The 19,254-nt window shown below is 45.4% G+C and overlaps 1 protein-coding gene across 1 annotated transcript; it reads right to left on the reverse strand.

Annotated features, from left to right (window-relative positions):
* Nucleotides 1-220: 220 nt before the first annotated feature.
* tshz3a (teashirt zinc finger homeobox 3a) lies at nucleotides 221-16,878 on the reverse strand. Its single transcript, XM_034085909.1, has 2 exons — nucleotides 16,509-16,878; nucleotides 221-4,438 (listed from the first exon to the last, which is right to left on the reverse strand). Exons 1-2 carry the CDS (start codon nucleotides 16,546-16,548, stop codon nucleotides 1,119-1,121), a joined length of 3,360 nt encoding a protein of 1,119 aa, XP_033941800.1. The 5' UTR covers nucleotides 16,549-16,878; the 3' UTR covers nucleotides 221-1,118.
* Nucleotides 16,879-19,254: the final 2,376 nt, after the last annotated feature.

Genomic DNA, 19,254 nt, shown 5'->3' on the forward strand with positions numbered 1-19,254 from the left:
TAACTATTTTTAAATAATCTTGAATGTCATTTTCATATTCTCTTTGGTGGCACTTTGGTAATAAATGGGATAAATACAATCCAACTCCCCAGAAATGCTTACATTGTCGGTTATTCCTTGGAATGTCTTAGAGATTATAACTTACATTTTAGCAATTCATATTGGACCATGATCTACACATTTCTATAATACAAAAGAAAACAAATGTTTTATGCAGCAGTTAATTCAATTTAATCATAGAAGCACAAGGCATTAACATATTTGTAGTGTTTTTTTTTATCAAATAACATTTATAAAACTATTGTGCAAAACAATGTCCTTTTCAATCTTCTTCAAAGGCTCTGCACCAGTGGATAGTCATAGTCCTCTTAAATTAGGAAATATAACAAGTATGCATAATTTAAACAGCAAGTTGTAAGCTTATACACTTTATATACATTTGTACACAGACCTGGATTTTAAGTGCCCCTCACTCAATGATAAAGAACAAGGCAGCTTTTACAATCAGCAAGAAAATCAATAGGCTGTACAGAGAAAACTATACAAACAAGCAATGAACTTTTGCTGTTTGGCAGATTTTTTTTAAGAAGCTTCACCAGGCATTTGGCTGTTTGAAAGTGTTACAAAAATGACCATTTTGAAAGGGCATTTTAAAATCTGGACAGGACAGGACTGTAGAAAGTTAAACGTGTTGAACATGCAGTCTACCAGCAAATCAAAATCCAACTCACAAAAATAAAAAATAAATACAATTAATACATTTCAAGTTATTAGCTGACCTTCTAGTCAAGAAATTCACCATGACCATGAAATAATCTGTCTTCTGCTGTCTCATATTACCAAAGGTGTACATAGAGTGAGGCAGACAACAAAGCTTACGACAAATCAGGCTTAAAATCTTTGACCTACATTATATTTTTATGTGAAATAAATGTTTTTTGAAATACGCAGAAATCCGAAATGTTTATAGGCCGAATAGATGTAAACACCTTGTGCTGACATTTTTAACAGTAGTTCATGCCTTCTTTGTGCATTACCACACTTTCAAAGTCTATATTTTTTTGTTTTAAATAGCCTTTCTGTAAATGTTTCCCAGTACGTCTGCTGCTGAGAGTAACTTAGTGTTTCTCTACTTCGCTCACAAATAGCAGATGGTCCTCTGGAGACTTCCCATGGCTCTTGCTGAGGTGAAGCTTGATGGCGTGCTTAGTGGCAAATTTACGGACGCAGAGTTGGCAGCGAAACACTGCCCCATTACTACTGGAGTCATCTTGTGATTGTGGAGAAAGGAAAGACTCCAGGGGCACGATTTTCTCCGTGAGAGTGTGAGAGTCCCTTACAGTCTGTTTGGGGGACAGCTTGGCCAGGTCCCTGATTCTGAACCCTAGGTGGGCTTCCAGGTGGCATACATACGCTGCTGGAGAGCGGATCTGTGATGCACAGTCACTACAGAAGAATATAGGTTGACCAGAGTCTAGGTTCTTGAGGAACTTGGTTCTGCCAGTTCTCCGTAGCTGGTACTTGACGTTAGCTAGCCAGTGGCTGATGGTGGTCATGGAGAGGCTTGTGAAACGGGACACATGCATTCTTTCCTGCGGGCTGAGATCGTTGATGATGTACTTCCCCTCTGACGTCTGCTTCAGGCTCGAGGCAAAGTGTGCCTGCAGGAGTAGGAGGTGCTGGGGGTTCCAGTTGGAGTGACGGCCTTTACGTTTGTGTCCATGCAGGGACGCGTCATCATCGTCATGAGTGGAGCCCACGATCTCGGCTTTGTCTGCGACCCGGGACCGTGAGGGGGGCTTTGGGACATGGTGGGATTGCGTCAGGTTCCTAAGCATGTCTGAGATATCCGACAATGCGTTTTCATGCAGAGGGCTGCTGGATGTGTAGGGAGATACAACGGTTAGCTTTGCGGGGGTAACAAGGGAGGAGGGGGAGATAGACGAGGCTGTGGATGAAGGGGTTAGGGGGGCCGAGCCAATAGATCCCCCTCTATCGCTTTTCCCCTTTGTGAGGTCCATGGGCTGATCATCACTAGGCTGGCCAAAGCTATTATCAACTACACTCTCTGGCTTTTTGGTCTGTGAGGGGGGGGCGGCCACAGCAGCCCTCTCAGCCATGCTCTGGCTGAGTCTGGAGAGCAGGCTCAGGGGATCTTGGTTTGGCATGGAGGGCTTGGCTGCTTTCCCCAAATGAATGTTCATTACTGACTGAAGAGCACTTAAAGGGTTGACAAAGGGTTGCTCTGGAGGAGTATGGCCGGTGATAATGGCTGTACTGCTTCGAAGCGTAGAGGCGAGCGGGGATTTGACTGTCGACTCTCTCCTGGGTTCTGTTGCCGGGGATGCTCTGTCGCTATGGCTTCCCCTGTCGCTATTGGCTGGGGTGACTGCCCTCCATTCCCGAGGTGAGTCGGCCTCTCCTCCCCGGTGCGATTCTCCAGCCTCACTACTACAGGGAGAGAGGTGGTTCTCCATCTTGGGAGACAACTGCTTCTCCCTTTGCTCTACTTTTGCTACTTTCTCAGTCACCTTTTTCACTAGATCCTCCATTGCCTGGAAGTTGTTGCTGGGGAAAGGGGAGGACTGGCTCAGAGGTGGGGAAATAAGGGGCTGGTTCTTGGCGAGGGCGGACAGTATTCCATCCCCTCCATTGAACAAGAACTTCATTGGGGAAATCTTGTCCATGCCGCCCTGTTGGAGCTTAAGGGCACTGGGGAACTGGTAGGCAGCATGGATGCTCGGATAACCCCCCCAGCTTGGGTTTCCACTCTGTGCCTTGTTGATGGCGGATGCCACAGTGTTTTCCAGTGATTTGAGAATATCAAAGCCCCCTTTAGGGCTCTCCTTCAAGTCCTCTTCAGTAAGATAGCTATACTTTGAGATGTCATATTTTTCCTCCTTCTCAGCATCCTCCTCTTTCCCAACTGATGTGGCAGCTTGCCTCTCATTTCCAACAGCCTCCTGCTGAGAGCACTCCTCCTCTACCTCCTCCTTTTTTATCTCTTTAAGAGGAGGGGAAGTAGCGGGGGGAGTCGTCGTAGTCGGTAGAGGTGGAGGAGAGAAGGTGGAGGGTGCCAGAGGGACGGACTGGACCCTCTGTTCAGTGGGTGTGCCGACCCTAACCGGGTTGGGGGAGGTGGCCTCAGGAAGTGTTTTTATTCTCTTCCCCACAGAGCTTGTCACCCTCAGGAAGTGCCCCGTCACCATCATGTGGGTTCTCAGCTCTTGCAGTGTATTATGGGAACTCCCACACTCCATGCACTTGAGGATTTGAAGTTTGTTGGATTCAAACTGCCAAGTATAGCTTGCGCCGTTCTGGTGGCCATAGCGGTTATTAGGGGTGGTGTAAGGGCTGGAAGAGGGTTTCTGTGAGTGATTGTTCAGGCCTGAGTGCTTAGATTTGGGGGTTCCTTCTCGAGAACGTGGCAAGGCAGCGAGGTCCAACCCTACGAGTCCCCTTTTCTTAGAAGACATGATTTTGGCTGCCACAGGGGCAATGGGCTCCTTCAGAGGCACTTTCTGGTAATGTTTGGTCTTGATCATGTGGACACTGAGATCTTGGAGCGATTCGAAAGAGTGGCCACAATACATGCACTTCAAAACTTTCTGGGCATCCTCCTTGCCCTCCATCTCCATCAGGGATCTCTTTCGTGGTTTAGACCAGCGCTTTGAGCCGCTGCCGGCCTTGTCGTGGTTGTCATCGCGATAGTGGCCTGTGTCATTCATGTGAACCGTCAGGTCCACCAGGGTGTCATAAGCAGCAGTGCAGCCCTTACAACGGAACTTACTGGCCCCAGTGAAGATGGAGCCAAACAGCTTTGGGTTTTGCCTGTGGAGCTGGACTGTGCTAAAGAGGCTGGGCTCAGAATGTGCATGGTGACGGCTCTGGGGAGGATGCTGCTGTAGAGACTTTGCCACTGCAGACTGGTGCCAGTCGTAGCTCCCGCTGCTGCAGCTACTGCTGCTACTAGTGCTGTTGCTGCGAGCCGGCTTCTCTGAAGGAGCCGTTGTCTGCACCTGAGGAGGTGTGGAATTAAAGTTCAGTGGTGACCACAGGGGGTTGGTCATGAAGCTGGAGTAGATAACCTTCATTTGCTCTAAGGTGTCCATGGCTATTGGAGGTGTTTTAGTGCCACCATTTACAGGTGCGGTGACCAAGTTGACCTCGGCTTTTGTTGAGGGGCTCTCGAAGTCTGAGAGGCGGTCACTGGTCTCGCTGACATGCGAATCACTGTCCATCTCTTGTCCTGAGAGCTCTGCAGCCCCAGCTGATTCCTGGTCAGATGTCTGTTCTTTGGCAGGCCCTGCGCTCTGCTCCGCAAACTCATCATTCATTGGAAGGTCATCCCGAGGGGCTGAGGGCAGGTCTTCCGCTTCCTCCTCCTCCTCGTCTTCCTCCACCACAGTTTGCATTGCCAGCTCCTCGGGAGAATAGGCTGCAAGGAGAATGGAGACAAAGAGAGAAAGAAAGAGATGAGTTGAATTGCAGGGAGTGAACACGCAATGTTAGAATAACTGGAGAAAAAGTTTCCCTGCTATGTGTGCCCGAGGACTCCCAGGGATAAATGAGCCATCTGTGTGGGAGCCTTTAAAGCTGAGCTGAGAAATTACAGTCATCCCATTTCACCTCATCAACCGTTGAGGTGTTATTTTCCTCTAGGCGAGCCTGTATTTATATACTACCCCAGCCACACGGAACTTATGCCTCCCCTCTTTTCACTCCTTCTATTGGAGGAAAACAAAAAAGAAATATCTTGGCAAAAACATAATGCGCCATTTTATTTATCTCAGGGCGCAACAGCTTGAAATGAAAACTAAATCTGAAATTAATGAAGCCCAATCTCACTGTGGCATTCTCCTCTGGGGTAATAAATGAGTTGGATCAACCTCCATCTGTCAGTTAATATGTCTGACGCCTCTTCATCTGCCTCTTCTATTATTGCACACACATACATACAGACACACAATCACACAGACATGCGCACACAGGCAAAGAGCTACCTTGAAGAATTTTAAGAAAAGAATGTCTCTTGTTGAATAAAAGTTGACATGTTGAATAGAAATCCTACTTTGTCATCTGAAGTGAAGTGAGTTCATTAGTTTATTAACATTTAGAATATAATCAATACTAGGCTCAAGCTAAATTCTAAGAGAAGAGCTCCAGCAAGGTGTTAAATGTCATGCAATCATTATACACATTTCAATGATCATACAAAATAAATGAACCAAAAAAAGGAAGGGCGAAAATGAGACCTTTGGAAAAGAGAGATAAAGAAGGCGAGGTGAGAATGCGGAGCATCAACATGATGGAAATGCATACGAAATCTGCCCCTTTGCATGTTGGCGCCCACTGTTTACATGGAGAGATATGATAAGTGTGTGTGTGCGCATGTGTGTTTCTTAGCCCCCCGAAACACACAAAAACAAAACTCCTTTATCCACGCACCTAGAGCCGACACACCCACCACTCAACCCCTTCTTCCGCAGTGTCATCATCCCCCCACCCTCATTTCCTGTCCACCTCACTCAAGAAACCGCTCAATTTAAGGAAAAACAAATAATCTCTGAAAATAGCGGATGGCCTGTGGACAGTTCTGCGGCCATTACATGACATTATTGTAAACTAAGACAAATGCCACAGAAAGAAGCTGTAGGTATAAGGCAGCTTTAATAGTTTTGGCACTCATACTCAGTGGAGCTTGGACACACAGATACACACACTGTGACTAAATCCTTCATTCCCCCCCTGCTCCACGCACTCACGTCCAGTCTAAACAAAAATGTCATAGCTGAAATAACTCTCATTTCCAGTGCTAACAGCCAATCTCTAGGCAGCCATGCGGCTGGCGCTGGTCTGATTTGGGCCCTGGGGGTACAGTCAGCAGGCAGCCTCACTGAGAGGCCAGCCTAATGGAGACCTGGCAGGTGCAGCCCACTCTCCGTCCTCCCGGAGATTTGGTTTGTCACTGGGTATCCATTACCTGCCATTCTCCGCTGATAGGTCCCGACAGCCCTGATCAAAAGATGTCGTGGGCTCCAGTCCGCTTGGCAGTCAGTGGCATGTCGTTTGTAAAAAAGGCCAAGCAGGGTGTAAATAAAATGACATGATCACTTCCCCAGCCCCTCATGTTCTGGACACAATTATGATAATGTGGACGTGGAGGGGAGGAGGGAGGGGTCTGGGAGGATGGAGAAGGGGCGAGGAGGTAAATCGCTTACGCTCGGGCAAACACGCAAGGGAGATATCTCCCTGCTACCAGCGCTCAAGCGGCTGCCCGCACCCTCTTTCCTTTCCTCTCTCTTTTGGTTCTCCTCGGGAAGGTATTCGTGTCAGACTCTCGTTTGAAAGAGGAAATCCAGACAGGATGCGGTGGTTAATGTGTTGTTCGTCCTGACTAGCTGGTCACGGATGTCAGCTTGCATCAGGCCAGCATGGCACACCGCTTGACCAAGTTGTCAGGTCACCTTTCTCTTACTCCACATATTTCTTCACATTGTCACGCTATTTCATCAAACTATTGCCATATCCAATTTCACGTCACGTTATCACATTCGGAAACCTTCCCAGGGCTCTATCTCTCTGTGCCTTAACTTAGTCGTAAATGTTTTACATTTCATGATAATAGAGCTGCGGCCCTATAGGTTATTGTTCATTTGTCATTAGTGAGGGGGAGAGAAGTCCAAAAGCACCTGCTATAAAACCTACATAGTCTAGCCATGCTCCCAGGCAATTTAAAATGCAAAACAAAAACCATTATGTCTGGGCACTATCTGTTAATTTAATCCCCAATGACTGATAATCCATCACACACGGCGACAACCACATCCAATTATTCTCCTTGGCTTGACTGACAACAGAGGTGATTTATCAAGCTAATAAAAGGTGATGGGAGTATAGAGGCTCCCAGAGAATACAAAAAGAAGAGGATTTAGATACAACAATACTCCCAGATTGAAGTCTTAACTAAAATCATAGCATATGGTGTAGAGCCAATGTATGAGTTCTGTGCCTGCGTATATGAGAGAGAAAGAGTGTGTGTGTGTGTGTGTTCATGTTTTGATAAAGTGAGCTGATGCCATGTGGGGAAAGACAAGAATCATTAGGTTCCATGATTGATTCCTACGGGTGGGGTGTGAGGCGGGGTGGGGGGGGGGGGGGTAAGAAGAAGGGTAGGAGGTGCACTTTCACACAATCAACATCTCAGTCACGGCTCACACGGAAATAGCAATAACACATTCACACTAACACAAAAGCTGCGGAAAACAAGGCTCCGCAGCAGAAACACACACTTCACCTTAAGATACGCGACGTCAAACACACCCCCCACGCAATTATAAATAAAGCTAGTCAGTCAGTTATGACACCAACCCCCATCCCCTCCTCAAACACACTCGTACATGCACGTAGATGCAAGCGATGAGGAAAGACAGTGACATCTTGGCATGCAGGAGGCATTCCTGTGGAGTATCATTTTCATAAACATAAGGGCCGCAGACGAGGAGGGAGAGATCATCTGATAGAAATACTGCAGTGCTGCTCTGACGATCAGGAACAACAGACAGGGAGGGACAGGGGGTGATTAAGCAGGAAGGTGCTGTGGCTGCCTCTCGTGTCTCCTTCCTTCTGTCCCATGGGTTACTTCTCCTCAAGTGCTGCTGAAAGCTGTTTTTGATTCTGCATTTTAAATAGGCCTTCGAATGCAAGAGTGATAATGTGAAGACCGAACAAAAAAAAAAAGTGTTCTCAAGTAGAAATCTATTTTCTTATATTGTCACAGTTTGAATCAGCAAATGCATATAAATATATGTTTTGGTGAAAAAAAGATCTTTTTTATCTGTGCCTTGATGGCCACACTGCATGTTCCTGCTCTGGCCTCCACAGCTGGTAAAACAGTCCGATCACACCCAACAGCAGCGCGGGGTAAACAGGATGTGTCATTAACATCTCTACCTGTGTCTGACCCTCGCACTCAAATGACTGCTTGGTCTCTAAAAGAGAAAAGACACAACCTTGCCACAGGCATTTGTGCGGTCATCTTGAGTACAAGATTTCATAGATCTGTGATTTTTAATGCGTGAAAACAGCATAGACAGCCGATGTATATTTTCGTTGAAAGAACAGAAGCTCTATTGATATTTGTGTAAATTCACATGTGAAATAATGTTCAACCCACTTCATTTTTTTTGTAAATTCCAGGGGAACATTGTGTGCATTACACAGAAGACCAAAATACGAATGCTTGATTGACATCCTGAATTTTTGCGGACAATAAAACAGAAACTATCTCTATGGCAATAGCAATGTTCATATGTGTTGCTTAGCTTGATTACATCTTTATTTATGATTTAATCACTGTATGCATAGAGAACTGTATTGTGCACAAAGACGCAACTGGGATACAGGGAGGGGAGAGGAAATTGTCTACACGGGTGGTCCCTTATAGCTTACTGTTTAGATTACAAACACAGTTTAATGTCATTGTTCAAAGACAACAACAAGTTAAACAACAGGGGGAAAAGCACAGATATTGCAGTCTATTGTTTATGCTTTAATATAAGAACAATGCATGAAAACAGGATTTTGCCATATAGACATTGAGCTGTATATCTTGCATGAATGATAATTTATAAAATAGTGTTTTTTTAGGACTTTTATACTGTTGAATAACAGAGGAAATTAGGTTGGACGTATTTGCCAACACCTTTGATCACATGTTAGTTTAGATATTTGAAGTCAGTCGGTGATCGGACACGGGGGCGCCGAGAGGAGAAAGGTAAACTGTATCACAACATGACGAGTGTGTCTCGACATGTGTACAGTATTTCAACCGGACCCTGACGCCCTTAAACCAACATGGCCCCTCAGCAGGGGGCTCTTACTGACAGGAAACAGCTCCAGAACGCTAAAGGACAGGAAGTCACCTCAGACTCAATAAAAAAAACCCACAAACCACCGACTTCCACTCACTCTCTCAAGTTTCCCAGCAGCCTAAAACTCTTTAAATAGATTAGAATAATTTAGTCCAAAACAGCCCCATTCTGTCAAAATAGCAGCAGATCAGTAACATACCTCAAATGCCTTCACTGTTGCACACATTTGTCAAAGCAACACACTCAATCAAACTTAGTTCACTCCCTCTTTTTCCTTTCATCCTTACAGCCTGGCCAAAAGTCCCACGAGAAAATATGTAACAGGTGATCTGCGGTCATTTGAAATTATAACAAGTTTGGACATAATACGATTTTTTGGATAAGACAAAGGTTTTTGATACATAACTTTGCTGCTACAGCACTAATGCTTGTACAGGCTATCATGTTACAAAATATCCTGGATGTCAGTTTTTTATTTGTGTGTGTTCTCTACCCCCTGATGGCATTGTGAATACATTGTGTCCGCCGATTGTAGTGCAGGATGTGTGATATGGGAGATGGGAAAAACAGAGAGATCATTCTGGCCTCAGGCAAAGCTTACGGCTGAACCTTGTCAATGCACACAGTAAAACGAGGGAGAGGGAGAGTAAAAAAGAGAAAGAGAGAGGCTGAATAGATTTAACCGGCGGCTGATTGTTGTATTTTATGAGTGGACCTCAAAGCTGCCAGCTGCACGTACAGACCTTCAAGATCTGAACATGCATCTCGTTTATCTGACAGTAGACGAGCCACAAACACATTCACTCCTCCCGTTACTAACTCTAACGTAGTGGAGAACGAGGTTGACGCATAGTTCCAGTCTCAGTTTGAAACTTGCCGCAGCCAAAATAAGCGTTAAAAAAGCAAACAAATACAATCACAACACCAAACATCCTCCACAGGTGCAGAACCAAGGGCAGTAATAAGGAGCGAGATGCCGCGGGAAGGCTGTGTTCCAGTCCGACATGCACGCAGAGCCTGTCTCTTCTGATGATCTGTAGTCGGGCGGACTTTCTTAAACTATCCCACATCTCTGCCTCCTTCCATCACTCTTTCTTAAAGCCTTACTCAGGCAGTTCTCAAGCAGAGCTCCATGAAGCGGAACCGCTGTTTATTTGCCCATTCTTCCAACACTCTGAGCTCATATTAAAATGTTGTTCAAAGGTCAACCGGCTCTGTGAACATATTACTCTTAACGCTTTTTTGTAGGGACTCAAGTTTGCAAGTATTATTTAAAACACAGCTTTACAACACACTTACAAACACTAGTTAATGTAAGGGTCGTAGGGTTGTTAGGACAGTGGGTTCAAGTCACACAATTACTTTACGACGATCAGTTTAGTTAATGTAAAGTTCATATTTATTTTCCGCTTTAACTGAAGGTTTTCATAACCTTGATTTAACTGGAACTATTAGATACCGAGACGATCTACTCATGTTTTCACTATCATGTGAACCTAAACCAAACTAAAAACATAACCTCCGCTAGAAAGATCTTCCTTAAAAAAAACAGACATATTATGCTAATTTTCAGATTCATAATTATATACAAGGATAAGCACGAAAAAGCCCAGTCTGCTCTCTTTGGCCTGCAAGAAAAATGTGGTTCACCAAAGATAGTTTTCAAGCTATGAGAGGAGATACTGCAGGGCAAATATTCTAATAACCTAAATGTGACATAGGAACGTGCGCCAACTCCCAATGGTTTGTTGAACCTAATGTTTTCTGACTGAAACACAACAACAAAACAAAACACTGAGATACGTCTCATCTCACATTTTGCATGTTGTTAGCATGGAAGTGAGTTTAATTATATGTCCCCTTTAAGGTTTCTGCTGAGACCTGCATTACTGTAGGTGTGAACATAAGGCCGGGGTTTAAACAGGGGTAATGGAATTCTGCAATTTATCACAGCTCTAAATGCAGGACTACGGTAAAGAACCGACACTAAGTCAGGACGTCTGAGTGGGGCTACAGTGGAAATAACACTGAAACTGGTAATACGTTTGGAGCTTGTAGCTGGAACTAAAACTGGGTGGTTAAAGTTGAATCGGGGGTGAAGGAAATAAAAGTCGGGGCTTGGGAGTGGGAAGACCAAACCCCTCTCACAACGCACAGCTGCTGCCATGATTGCCTAGCAACGAGGAGGTGATGGACGCAGCCTGAAGATGGATGGCCACCATAAATCACAGTGGTGAGTAGTAGGAGGAGAAGGAGGTAGGAGGGACAGAAAGAGGGAACAAGAAGAGGACGAAAAACAAAACTGTAGCAGAGCTGGCCTTGCCTTGACCTCTCACTGTATTCTTTTACTCACGAATGACATGGGGCTAGGGACTCTTCTGGGCAAAGCATAATGGAAACTTCCGAGGTCATCATCGCAATCAGTTAAAGGGGATCCAATGGATCATTTAAAAATGTACAATTGCTATAAAGCTCCATCGAGTGCCTACGTGCCCTTCAGAGTCTGGAGGTTTTTTTCATGATTCCACTAACTTTTTAAAGATGATAATAATGATAGACGATAGCTTTCATAAAGAAACCCTCCAGGCAAGGCAATCTGGGTAGTGTAGTTGTGAGATAAACATCCCTGGGCTATCTGATTATGGCCTACTGCTGCGGCACTGGTGTCTAGTAACACTCAGAGAGAGCGCTCAGCCATCCATCACACAGTGAGTGTCTGTCTAAGGCTTTCCACCCTGCTTCTTCTCGTCCTGGCTCTCCAGTTACAGCCATACACGGCCGGCCTAAATAATATTCCTCATGATAAATGGCACCATAAGCCTGGTATCCATCATTAATCTGATTTTTAAAGAAGCATCCATCTTGGAGAGAGCCTGTTAGGGCCACGGGGGAGCAGAGCAGCTCGGGTTCATTTAAAGGCCAGGCTGCTGCATGAGTGATACCTGTCAGCCCTGCTCAACACACACACACACACACACACACACACACACACACACACACACACACACACACACACACACACACACACACACACACACACACACACACACACACACACACACACACACACACACACACACACACACACACACACACACACCACACACACACACACACACACACACACACACACACACACACACACACACACACACACACACACACACACACACACACACACACACACACACACACACACACACACACACACACACACACACACACACACACACACACACACACACACACACACACACACACACACACACACACACACACACACACACACACACACACACCGACTTTGTGTACTCACAAAGCATATTTCTCCTCTTATTCAGACGTCTAGACGTGTCATGGAAGAACATTCTGTCACTCATCAAAACACAACTCAGGGTAACTCAATCCTCCCTGTCATCTCGAAAAAATCTCCCTCCCAAACGCTTCTGCTCAAGGCTTTCAGGAAAACTCTTCCCTGGAAAAAAGTCTCAAACTGGAGTCTCTCTCCCCAGTCTCTCTCCACTGACTCTGCACCTCATTCCTCTCCTTCTCTCACTCTGTCTTGTTTTCCCTCTTTCACTCTCTCTTTCTCCTCCTCTCTGCCCCCTATCCACCTCCCTTCTCTTGTGTGTTTGGTAAAGCCTGTTTGATAAATGACACACGTCACTGTGTCAGGAGCGAAGGGTGGGTCAGTGATAAATGACTCTGTTGAAAAGGAAATCGGCTCTCTGGCACGGCCGGGCTATTCTCCTCCTGGATTGGGTTTCAGGACCCCTGAAGACCGGAGCGGCTCAGTTTCCCCGAAAAGAGCACACATCCCACCAGGCTCTGACGCTCCCTACCTCTGGGAGGGGTGGGAGAGGGGGGGTGGGAGGGAGGTAGGGTTGGAGGGATCCAGCCTGTCCCAATTGTCGCTACAGTGCAGCTGCATCTATCACAACAGCGGTGGGACTATTTTTACAATGCCTCCGACTCAGTTTCCAGACAGCAGTCCCGGCTGAAAACCTGGGCTGAAAGCACACTGAGAGCTGAAAGGGAAGAGTGGATGGCTAACGGTTTTCTATTTGTGACACTACTACAGCACTTAAACTCCGCTTTCTCTCCTGAAGCCCAACCCTATGGCTCGACATCTGCCAAGTGTGTGTTAAAAAGGAGAGAAGGCCCATTTCACCGCCCCCGCCTCCTCCTCATCCCCACCTCCTCCTCCTCCTCCACCACCTCCACCTCCTCCTCCCTCTTACACTGTCTCTTTCACTCGCTTGCTGGCAGGGTGGCACTGTTATCATTACACAGGCAGGATTTATGGAGTCAAGGCCTATGGCAAAAACAAAAAGGCATCTGTCAATACCTGTGGGAAACACTCTGTCAGCCTTCCTCCTCCTTCCACTGGTGCTCACAGCCTCATTAGGTATGCACTTATCAGACACATAGATCACAGACGTGACTCAACCTCACCGGAATCCAGCCACAGGACTTTTCATTAGCAACAGGGCCTGCAAAGCCAAAACATTTGCCGCGCTCAAACCTGCAAACAACACCATTGGAGGCGTGTGTTGTTAAGGCTTGCTAACGCTGTCAGCCTGTATGTCGGTCGGACAATTAAGTCCCTCGCGGTGCTTCCCCGCTGCTTCCGTAAGGGCATGCTTTTCACACATAAACAACAGGAAGGCAGACCGATATAAAAACAGCTTACTTAATTTCGCTTGCCGCTTTCACAACCCCGCCACAACACGTGTGCATGTGTCTGCAACGTGTGCTGTAAATGCTCCCATCTTTACTACATATGTGTGTGTGCTGTGTCTACAGTTGAATGCTGCATGTTGTGCAGGGACAGAATAAAAGAGAAGAAGAAACTGAGAAACGTAGATGGGCCTAAAGAGCTCAGAGAATTACGGCCTAACCCCAGCAGGTGGTCTACAGTTACAATTCCTTTCATCACTATCGCAAGCCAAACCACACACACACACTCAACCCCAACAAATCAGAGTGCATGCCCACTGATTTGAGTACACACAGTCACCGACAGACGTGAGTGATGACTGCCAGTCTGGCAGCTATAATCCTGACCCTGCAGAAACAAGAGACTGTAGCTGTAAGCCCGGTTCAAATCAGACTACCCCCCCCCACCCTTCTCCTTCTGTGTCTCTCATACATGACCAGATCACACATGGTCTTACAGTATGCTAACACATGCAACACTCTGGATACTATAAACACACGGACAGCATTCAGCAAACATACTGTACAGGTTAGACATTCCATTGAAATAGCTGCGTCGTTGCCCACACGTTCTAAAGCCGATGTCGACTTCCTGTTAAGTCTGCGGAGTATTTTAACTTTCTGCAGCCGTTTCCACAGCTTTAGGCCTCAGGCGAAGCTAATCGCCAGCCATGAAGGAAGTAAGTCTGTATTTCCACAGCTGGGAGAGTCTCTTTCTCATGTTTGCTCGGCTGTTTACGTGGCCAGCTGCCCTCGGTTGTTAAGAGCACTCAGACCTGACCCAGGTAGGCAGGCCCATTTGTCACCTGCAGCGGAAAATTGAGTTACAGCACAACCAAAGGCGAGCGGCTCTGTGTAATATCAAGTTGATTACATCAAAGTGGTGGCAAACCTCATTGGGCTGGGCACCCCGAGCTTGTCATCTCCAATCACGGGGCCTGTCAGGACTCCATCAGCCTCACGGCTAATTGGACCAACGCTAATGAAGCAGGCAAAACAAGTTTTGTACCGAGGAGAGAAAAACCCTTTTAGACAGAGGAAGGCAAGAAAGAGAGGGAGAAGCTGAGAGTGTGTGTTGGAGAGACAATGAGAGAGAAAAGTGTGTATGTGGAGGGGAGGGGGGTAGATTTTTCATGCAAGTCTCAAGGTTGCAGTGGGCTGACTCTCCCCCTAAGTCCCTAATCAAGGCCCATCATCTGTCATCCTTTTCTTTGCTCTCTCTATCACCATGCTCTGTGCTGCAATCAATTCATCATCACCCTTTGTGTGCCACTGAACAGTTGACAACTTTATAACTTGCAGCTGCACGGGCTGACTGACAGGGGTGGAAGGGGAGCATGAAAAAAATGAAGAAATGAATGGATGAATGAATGAACAAAGAAGCCTGGTTTCAGGGAGAAAAAGTTGTTTTCTAAAAACACAAAACGATCCATATTACAGCCTTTTATTCCCTTTCGTCAACAGAGCAATGGCAGTGTAGCAGGGAGAAGAGAGGAGAGAGGAGAGGAGGAGACCAAGGGAAGAAGAAAAAAACATCCTTCTCACTGATCTGAAATCAGAAAGCTTTCAGTCATTCTTTATGTGCTCCCCGCGGCCACTCTGAGCCAGTGAGCATGTACATTAGGCTGGGGCATTTTGATGAAATAAAAGCCCAGGCCAGCTTATGGCTAAACAGAATGGGAGCACTCACTCAGCCTGTCTCTGATTGACCATTAAAGCCATTGATGAATGGGCCTGTCAGGGGAGAGACAATTAAATCAAACATGAAACAAAGCCGTTGTGACGGCCCGGTCTGACAGAGCAAACCCATTCCTCCCCTCCATTACATAGCACACGGCTCCTTTTACAACCTCTAACCCACTCCTCCCGCCTCCTCTGCCCACTCTGTGTGTGAGTGTGTGTGTTCAAAGTGAACATGTACACATGGGAGTGTGATGTTCTCTGCTGGAAGTGTGTGTGTCTGTTTGTGTATGTGATGTCTCACTGGGAAACCACTTTGTCCCCCCCTTCGTTCACTTTTTCGTGAGTCAGTTGACCATCAGAGAGAAAGAGTGTGTGTGTGTGTGTGTGTGTGTGTGTGTGTGTGTGTGTGTGTGTGTGTGTGTGTGTGTGTGTGTGTGTGTGTGTGTGTGTGTGTGTGTGTGTGTGTGTGTGTGTGTGAGGGGGTAAAAAGTACACGGGGCCTTTCAAAGTGGTTTAAACGTGACGTCAGGGGCCTGCAGCACATGGTGGGAAGTGATTTTTTGATGCAAATCGAGAGGGATCAGATCAAAGCCGCATGACAGCCAATCAATCAACCGTCAAATCAGACATGGCAACTGTCGATTATGGCTCCTTCCAGCCCACGAAACCCCATTGTCTGCTCTCAAATTGTTTATCTTATCCCAAGAAAAGAAAAAAAGCTCAGAGGTAGGTTTTTTTTCTTTCTCTCGCCCAGCTTGTGCAAAGAAGTTATGCGCTCGGGATCAAATACGCACAAAGCCCTCATGTTCCCCTTATGGCACGCCTCGGGCACTCACTATTGAGAAAACACTGCTTATTTCCACAGGGTTTACACTAACAGATCACAAGGTACATGGCAGTTATGATCGCTAAACTGTCAGGATTCAAGTTGGGAACAATAGGAAGCGAAAGTTTACAACAGGCAACTCATCCGAGGGGCTGCACAGCGTGGAAAGCGAAAACGCAATATTGTTGTATACAAAGTAGCCTATACATCCGCTTTCATAAAGAGAACAGTTTCTATGAGGTCTCACAAGAGTGACAAAGCGGATCGTTAGAGAGCAAAGAAAAAAAAAACACAAAGTGGAAACGGAAATGCAGTGACTGTAAAGTGAGCTCTACAAAACAAAGGTAGCATCCGCAGTTTTATGACAGTAACGCATGTCTTTTTACGCACATTGTAACAACACATACCTGCTGCGCGCTTGGGCGCTTCTTGTTTCCTCCGTGGCATTTTTATTTTCGGGGATTTCCGTGAAACTCTTCTTTTTTATTTGATATAGCCCCGTCGCCGTATCCGGGAAGATCCACCTCTACTCAAAAAGATTCACGCCTTCGTGTAGTAGACTGCACAACATCGGAGAGTCCGATGGAAAGAAAAACTAAAAATCATCGTTACGGAATAGCAGCCTGCGGGGAAAGTCAGCGTGAAAAATAAATACACGAGGAAGTGGGGATTATTGTTTTGTTGGTGTGATCGCGTAAAGAATGTCAACGGTGATAGCCAGCGTCCACCTCGGCTGCCTGGTCTGGCAACAGGCAAAGTTGAGGGATAAGAGAGATGATCGCGTCACTCACAGCAGGAGAATGGGCAAACCCACCGCTCAGTTAACTCTTTACTCCTCACAGAGGGGCGGACACCACGCACGAGTGTCCTCCCACCTCTGCTTTTTATGTGAATCACAGTTTATATGAGCTATTAGTAGATTATTACAACACAGCAGGCTGATAATTACCAACAAGAACCGTAAACTGTCTGAATAATATTACAACAATGTTCCCAGTGTATGTGTCATGGATTTAACACACTGGATTTAACCTTACACATGTTTTGTTTATAGTCCGTCTCGGTAATATTTCTTTAGAAATGTACAATTTAGCTTTATTTATTTATTTAATAATTATAACTGGCGATTTAAATGTGTTACAGGTGATTATAGTCCACAGTATAATGTCAAAACTCATTTAGGCTTGGCTTTAAATGCACTCTTTTTATTTTATTAAATGTTACAACCTTTTGAAAGCTTTTGTTCCTGTTTGATGAGAATAATTACATTTGAATTGTTGACTTGGGCAATGAAAAACTGTCTGACAACACGAGGACAGTATTTTTTTCAGATTTTACATCATATTTTGTCAAATGTAGAACGTTTCTATTTGTTTAGATGACATTACACACAGTAAGTTTAGCATCTAGCATACAATGCAGACATTGTCTCATTTTAGATACATTTTAAAACAAAACAATGTGTATTATAACCAAAAAAACAGCAGTGTAGTGTTAGTAAGAGAATACGTTTGGTAAACAAAATAAGATGAAAAAAATGTCAGTTATGCAACTATTAAAGAACAACCAGAAACCAATTAAAGTAAATACATCAAATAAGTCTTGTGAATTGAGCATGCTTGTATTATGTAGCCTTAAGTGTTTAAAAAGGCAAAATGGAGTGAAAATGGAGTTAAATACAAATAACATGCAATGGATAAACCGACATGCTAATTCAAAAGGCAGTGAGTCCTATATGATGCTTATGTCTTTTTTGTACTAGTATTTCTAAGAAGAAAAACAGGCTCAAATAACTGCTACAAAATGTGTTAAGCAACCCCATCACAACTGCACCAAAATGCAAACATGCCTGAGGCCCTGTCCTCGCTAATTTAATGTGAGCAGTTAAATGTTAGCTTTCATCACAGTAAAAGCATCACTTCTCCCATACATCCACATTAGGTAGAGATCAAAGCCAGTTCAAGGAAGGAGCGTTAAGTCTTCGTGCCAGGGTCATGAGTTTTCTCCACCACCCGTCTTGCTTTTTTCTCGAGCCAGCAGTATCTCTGCAGAGTGGGACGGTCCCGGGTCTCCCCCTGTGCCTCTGATGTCTTCTGACCCCTGCCAGCACAAAGACACATACAAAACAAGCTGCATGAGGGGGCTCAATGCTGCACACATTTGATCCACACACAGAGTGCTCAGACTCAAGGATCTGCTCACTCTTTCAGATACAAATCTAAAACACTGCACACACAAGGGCAACATATGTACTCCTCCATTATCTTCCTTCCTCTCACACACACAGGCAGGCTCAGAGAAGAAGAATTAAAGACCTCTCTGATCAGCACTCCCCCACCTCCCCGTCTCTAAGACCACAGAGGCCGGGTCCCTGTCACTTTAACAACATGAAATTACAACCCAAATGGGATGTCAGGGGTTAGCAGTGTCTCTAAGAGAACTATGTGAATATATATCCTCCTATGGACTTGCCCCCATGGTGACCTCCCCCAGGAACAAGAAGTAGCCCGGTGACTGGCGTTTTTACAGCCAAATTAAACCGTCTTGCAGGCTGCTGAAGGCAGGAGGAGAAAGCAGCCGTTCCAAAATTAGTGAGCCATCATCATGACAGAAAGTACCGGGACATGGTGTCATCCAGCTACTGTATCGATTAACCCATAAATAGTATATGGCCTCTACACCGAGGCTCTCACAGGCTTACACTGTAAATGGAAGTTATCTCGGCTGTGCATCTGTCTTGCTTTGCTGCGTGCATTAAAAGCCGTATATAAAGTGAGTGAAACCTGGTTGTGTGTTTAGCACATCATGAAAAAGAGGACATTATGCTTAATTAGAGACATGCAAATGATCTTGGCTGCTTTTAGTGCTTTGCCATTATTGTGCTGATGAAAGTGTGAATGTGTTTTAATTAAAGAAAACACAAAAGCATACATTTCCTACAGAATGGGTTATTGCATTCCATTAGGAAATGCAATTTGATACAGGAATAGTGGATATTATAAATATTCAGAATGATTTTTTTGAATGTATGATTCTCTCTTATGTCAGGTAGCCCTGCTACATTATTCCCCTCTCCTTCTCTCGACACCAGGATTATCATAAAAGAGACGCGTCTGTCAAACCTGCACACAAGTTCGCCCAATCAATCTCAAA

Source organism: Pseudochaenichthys georgianus, chromosome 6 (genome assembly GCF_902827115.2).
Source record: "Pseudochaenichthys georgianus chromosome 6, fPseGeo1.2, whole genome shotgun sequence".
NCBI classification, from domain to species: Eukaryota; Metazoa; Chordata; class Actinopteri; order Perciformes; family Channichthyidae; genus Pseudochaenichthys; species Pseudochaenichthys georgianus.

What these genes read in the sequence shown, in the direction of transcription:
- tshz3a (XM_034085909.1), bottom strand. Translation starts at nt 16,548, where the DNA reads ATGCCACGGAGGAAACAAGAAGCGCCCAAGCGCGCAGCAG. An exon ending in AGCGCCCAAGCGCGCAGCAG is followed by an intron (nt 4,439 to 16,508) that starts GTATGTGTTGTT and finishes TTCTCCTTGCAG; the next exon opens with CCTATTCTCCCGAGGAGCTG.